General features: G+C 32.3%; 1 protein-coding gene across 2 annotated transcripts in view; it reads left to right on the plus strand.

Moving 5' to 3' along the window:
* LOC106459619 (synaptotagmin-1-like) overlaps positions 1-6,766 on the plus strand; it is a 152,962-nt gene that overhangs the window by 142,701 nt on the left and 3,495 nt on the right. For both annotated transcript variants that reach the window (XM_022386146.1, XM_022386147.1), the window contains 3 exons: positions 271-417; positions 2,241-2,551; positions 4,221-4,341. In XM_022386146.1, the coding sequence (XP_022241854.1) occupies positions 271-417; positions 2,241-2,551; positions 4,221-4,341 (579 nt within the window). The remainder of the gene's footprint in view (positions 1-270; positions 418-2,240; positions 2,552-4,220; positions 4,342-6,766) is intronic.

Consider the following 6,766-nt stretch of genomic DNA (forward strand, 5'->3'; position numbering starts at 1 on the left):
GTAATTTTTAACAGATTTGTTTCTTACAAATATTGTTTGTATTATAAATGAAATAGCTGTTTTAAAACTAAGAATATTCTTCACTTGTGTTTTCCAAGGCCTTGACATATTATTTAAATAATGGACTAGTCTAGAATCTCCTTAACTTCCCCAGTAAAGCCGTAACAGCTTGATGCTTTGATTAAATACATCGCCGTTTCGGTCTTAATTAATCCACTAGGGTGTTTATGTATTAAGTTACCTGACTATTATATTTTATTCTTTTGCCAGGGGCCATACAACCTGACCTTTACAAAAAGAAAGATATGGTGTTTTTACAGTCTTCGGACAGCCAGGACAAGGCTAAATACGGAAGGTTACATTTCCGACTGAAGTACGACTTTGATCGATCGGACTTTGTTGTCCATGTTATTGAAGGTGTGTTCGAAAACTCCTAATGTATATATTCTATCAGACTGATTTTTGCAACCATGAGGCATTTGGCGCCACCTCTTGGCACATATCTTTACAATAACATTTTTTTGTATATCTTTTATAGTTGTTCAGTGAATATAATTGTTCATTGTTTCACATTTAAAATACTGTAACTTACCTTATTGCTAAAGTACTAATTCAGGGAAATTATTCCACGTTTTTTAGTTTTATTATTATTATTTTACAAGCTCTTGGAACAAATGTAAAAGGTTGTTTATGGCTCATGATATATGACGCATGAACACCCACTCTCACAGAAAAACCAGTAGTTACCATGGGAACAGCTCAGAATCTTTGACATGTATTTTCATGCTTGTTAGATTTCGTACAAAACTACTAATCTGGGTTATCTGCACTAGCACTCCCTAATTTTAAACTATAGAATAGAGGGAAGGCAGCTAGGCAACAGCTCCCACCACCCACTCCTGAACTACTGTAATCCAGCAGTGGGATTTGACTGTTATTCTTATAATGCACTCATGTCCCCAAAGTGCGAAGAGTTTTGTTGTTGTTGTTTGCAGTAGCGGGATGTAAGCCTCGGATGCATAGGAAGATTCCAATTAGTTAACCATCTCACGTTTTTATCTGAATAAAATTTAACAAGAAATGTATTCAAATTTCTAAGTTACACTGTATCAATGACAAATGAATAAAGAAAGCCTTTCTTCTTATGGTTTATACCAAGTAACTCGAGATCTGATAATCGGTAGTTGCTGTTAAAATTATTCCTGCGATTTGGTTCTTTAAATGGATCTTATTACGGCTCTGAAGCTTAATTCTATGTGTATATATATCAAACAATTAAATAGAACTACAACATCTGTACGTAGGGAGATAATAATCAGCATTACAAAACAGTAAGGAGGATTTTTTTAACAAATTTGCGCATTAATTAAGATTTATACAAGTTGTATTACATGGAAAAACAAATATATATATATAATTTTTATAATACAAAAAACACGCTTGAGATACCCGGTATTTCCAGTTGTTGAACGAAACACAGGGGAGAAACCAGTTTAGAAACAACGGGTAATCAATTAAAAAGATTTTGTAAAAGGGTGAGACATTAATACCAGTGTTTGTGAAAAACAACATATATATGTGTTGTTTGTTGTATTTCGCACTAAGTTAGATAAGGACTATTTCCTCTAGACTTCTCTAATTCCAACTGGTAGACTAGAAGGAAGGCAACTAGTTAACAGTAACCACCGCCAACTCTTGCGCTGCTCAAATCGAATAGTGGAATTTGACCCCTCACTCTTAAAACGCACCTACAACCTGAAAGTGCGAAGCGCGTTTTTGCTAACCGCTAGGCCATGCCGGGCCATTATTTGTTCATAATAGGTAAAGCCAAAAGGCTCGTTCATTTTCAACAAACCGTTTAACTGCAATTAAGCGTTTCCAGATTTATGTTTGAAAGTAAATTAAATCTTAAACCCAATCTTAAATCTTATTGGAGTTATTTAGACTTAAATCTTTTGTTTTATAGCAATCTGTTTAAACATAAGTTAACAGAATTTTTGTATTTCCGAAAAAATACACCTAACACACACAAAGTAACTAACAGTATTTATTACATGTGCGTATTTTTTATTTCTTTTCACCTTTGTTACAAACTAGCTTTTTATTTTTATTAAAAATGTTTTTTTTTCTTTTGTCCGATACTTAATGAAAACATCTATAAACATTTTTTGACAAGAAATCTAATTGAAGTTATTTGTGGTTGGAAAGCTATTAACTTAATTAGCTGAATTTGTTTTTAGCTCTAGACTTAGGGACAATATCAGAGAATGGTTTTAATGACCCTTATGTCAAAGTTACCTTGGTACCAGAAGTCGATACGAAACCGAGGCAAACAGAAATCCAGCGCAACTCATCAGATCCCGTGTTTGACGAAGTTTTCAAGTTTCCGGTTTCGTTTGACGACCTTCCGGAGAAGATCCTGCTTCTTCAGGTTTTCGATTATGACAGATTCTCCAGAAATGACATTACTGGAGAAGTTCGAGTGAATATGTGTGATGTTGATGTGACCACGGAAACAGAGGTTTGGAGCGAAATATCCAAAACCAATAAGGTAAAGATCAAAGCGTCTGCATATAAAATAATTCATTGTTTAACATAAACGGGATATTTTAATGAACAAAACCAACTTTATTCAATAATTCAAATTTGGAAATATGCGATAAAACATTATAATAAGAACAAACATGTTTTTAAAAAATATTATATATCTATATTTTTAAAAGCAGTTTCCTCGGGATAGTTTTAAAAATGCTCTGGACATTGGAAATAACATATTTTCAAATATTTTAATACTTACAGCTTTTAGAAAACTGCACATCTAAAGTGCAAGTAACAGATATTCATATTTTGATCTGTGTAGTGGATGTCTCAAATGGCAGATGATTTGCACTTTTAGAACATGCTTTGTGAATAAAACTTAAAGACCGTATCAAGTTGAAATATAACTTGAAATACGAATACTTTTTACAAACACATTGCAAGTATTTGTTTTTTCGTATAAATTTAGAAATAAAAACAACCATTTTTAGATCACTTTCGGTTTGTAGTTAAGCGTAAAGCTACACAATGGGATACCTGTGTTGTGCCCACTATGGGTATCGAAACTCGATTTTAGCCATTTTAGCCCTCAGACTAACCGGTAAGCCACTAGGGTGACTTATACAAATACTTTACTAACTAAATGTAACAAATGTTGCATTTTGTATTTCGAATTCCTATTTGTTATTCCTACATTTTTCTTCTGTGTTTTCACCATTGTGTTAACTGTTTCTACAACAGATGTATAGTCATATTGCTATCTAGTGAGAAGGGTTTACGTTATTTATTAAAATTATAAAATGTTTTGTTCTTCACGGGATAATAAAAGAAAGGCATGATAAGAAAAGAGGGCCGATATATTCCCCTTCATACAACATTAGTTGCTTGAATCAAAATAAATATTATAATAGATGGCTGTAGATTGGAAAGAGAATCAGAAATATTTCAAGTTATGTGTGTGCGAGTGCGCGCATTCAGAAATAGTCGACTAGTAAACTAATTTACTTCAATTATAATTTAAGTTGTTAGATGAGGAGCAACTTTTTTTTTTTCACCCTTAAAATTTTGGATTCGGTTTCACAACCAATAACTTGAGATTCACAGTTGGCCTCATTAAAGGCACATTCTATGTTAAAATTGATATTATTTATCATTTGGATTCGGTTTCACCACCAATAACTTGGGATTCACAGTTGGCCCGATTAAAGGCACAATCTGGGTTAAAATTGGTATTATTTATTATTTGGATTCGGTTTCACAACCAATAACTTGGGATTCACAGTTGGCCCGATTAAAGGCATACTCTGTGTTAAAATTGGTATTATTTTTTATGACCCTGTTATGAGAAAATCCAAGTGGAATCTAGAATTCGCCGCTTGTCTAGTCCTGTAGCTAACAGCATATAAACAACGAATATAAGGTATAACAGACAACATCCAACTTCTAAGGCTAAAATTTCGCGCATAAAGCGGGCTCTTCTTGTGCAAAAAAAAAGAACTTAACCAGAAGTGGGTACAAAATACTTTTATTCTCGTATTGTAATTTTTATTGTTTATTCTAAAATGTATTTGATATATTTTCGTATCTAGTTTCTTTTTTTTGTTGTTGTTTTTTCGTACTTGTTCTTAAAACTGAAGTACTTAGGTTTCCAAAACGTTGATTGATTGTTTTTCTTTATGAAGGTGTCTCGTGACAGACCAGAAATCTTATTATCGCTCAGCTACCTACCCTCTGCTGGTCGACTAACTGTGGTCGTCCTCAAAGCCTCGAACTTAATGTCACAGGAATCAAAAGAACTTCCTGGTAAATAAATACATTTCTAGATTTAATCTTCTCTATTCAATAGAACGTAGTCTTTCTTTTTTTTTGTGTGTGATGTTGACCAAAAGAAGTCATCAGAATATTTATCACAAAGCAGCGTTGATCGTTAGAAGGACTTAAAAGCAGCAATGTTACTCTTTTACCAACGAATAGTGGGATTGACCGTCACATTATATGCTCTCACAGCTAAAAAGGGCGAGTATGTTTGGTAGGACGGAGATTCGAACCCGCGCCCAACAGATTGCGAGTCGACTGCCTTAACCACCTGGCCATGCGGGGTAAATCTAAATAATATGCAGTAAGACATACTTCTGTGTTGAAGTGAAACATTTGTGATATAAACTATGTAAAATGTAATATCTGATACATTTGATATTAATTCAAAGAATATCAATATTTTTGTTATATATATATATATATATTATTTCTTATAATCGAAATTCTGTTTTTTTTTATCCTCAACATTATCAGTGTATAATTCACTTATTCCTTTTCGTTCTCTCTCTTTTCTTTTTCTACTTATCACAACAATTTTGGTGTATAATTCATTTACGCTGCATCGTTGTGTTTTATCCTGAGCTTCCGATACTCGTCTGTTTTTTCGTATTTAGGCCTACTTCCAATAAATGTCTGCTTTTCGCATATAGGCCTACTTCCAAATAATCGTCTGCTTTTTGTCAAAATGCACACAGGCAGATTCAATTGCTTTAGAACACCCTTTGACAAGACAAATTATTCTCCTAAAATGTCAGAAAACTGTTAATATCATTTTAGAATATCAACCATTAGGCTATTCACTCCTACGACGGTTAACTTTACGTTTTCTAACCTTTCTCTGACCAAAACTATCTTTTACTCTACTTTATTTTTGGCTCTTTTCCCACTCTCTGATTTCTCGTCTGCTCTGTCTGTCTGCTGTTCCCGCTAGTCTCACAGTATTTATACATTTATCACTTAATCGTCTGCTCGCCTTCTAGAAATCTCTATATCCTCGACATCAATAAATTGCACGCGACGTTCGATAGTCTCAACATCAATGAATTATATACACAACAATAATTCTTACCGAGTTACCTAACTACATTTGTCATATTTTAAAATAATTGCTTTTCATTCCCTTGTTATGAAAAACCTAAACAATCATGAAATATTCACTCACAAAAATAAACAACTTAATAATACCTACACTTAACAGTCTTTTATATCATGACACTATAATCCTGCCTAAAAGAAATTCAATTTGAGGGTAGGCTGGTAAAGATCCTGATGAGTAATAAAATCGAATCGGGTATACACGATGATTAATTTACTCTAATCTTGCCTAAAGTAATTTCAAGTGCCGTGTTTTAATCATAAAAAATACTATGAACCTTTAATCATTATTCTTTACCTTAAAGAATACAAAAATATCTTACTTCGATGTTGATGAATAATTTAAAAAAAGTCATAATTGTGTTTTGATAATATAGTGAAGTATGATGTAGTCAAAGGCGTATGAACCTGTATAATTCTCCTTACAAAGACTTAACAACCAGAAGTTATCTCCTTAATACAAGGAATTTTCTTTGACTTGGTTTCAGTAATAGTCTATCTAAAACTTTTAAATGTTGATCGATAATTTTCGAAATAGTCATAATTATGTTTTGATAACGTAGTGGAGTATGATATAATCACAAGCGTATGAACCTGTACAATTCTTCTTACAAAGTTTGACAGCCAGAATTTATCTCCTTAATACAAGAAATTTTCTTCGACTTGATTTTAATAATAGACTATCTAAAACTTTTAATTTTCTTTACTGGGGTAATACATATCTAACAGCTACCAAGTTATCACAGAAGGTTTGAAATATTGGAAGATGGTAATTTTATCTCACATGCAATAGAATTATGTTCAGAAAAATAAAATTAATAAATGTGCTTTATTATCATTTGAAGTTAAAATATGTCGCTATTATCATTTTGTTTAGAAAGTATTGTTACTGATTTGTAAAATATACTAAAAATCATGTTAGGCTTAGTCAGTTGTTTTATTTGTTTGCGAAGAACTTTAACGGCATTAACCTAGGCTCATTAATTGTGTGACGATATGATGCCACTCAATGAAGCTTAATACTATGTCGAAAATGCATCAGAATTATTTAAAATATTAGTAAGTCTTTGTAGAACAAAAATCTGTTTAAACAATTGCATTTAGAAATAGGTTTATGATAAAACAACAGAAAACACAAATGTTAAACATTTTTGAATCAACAGGTTACGTTATCGGTATTCTGAAGATAAACAATAATATATACCACTTTTTATGTATGAAATATATTAGGTGGTCAAGAAATTAATGTCGCGTTTTGGAACACTTTCATTAACCACCCCCCAAAAAAACGTACATCACGTATAATAGTCAAACG

The sequence above is a fragment of the Limulus polyphemus genome, unplaced genomic scaffold, assembly GCF_000517525.1.
Source record: "Limulus polyphemus unplaced genomic scaffold, Limulus_polyphemus-2.1.2 Scaffold638, whole genome shotgun sequence".
Lineage (NCBI taxonomy): Eukaryota > Metazoa > Arthropoda > Merostomata > Xiphosura > Limulidae > Limulus > Limulus polyphemus.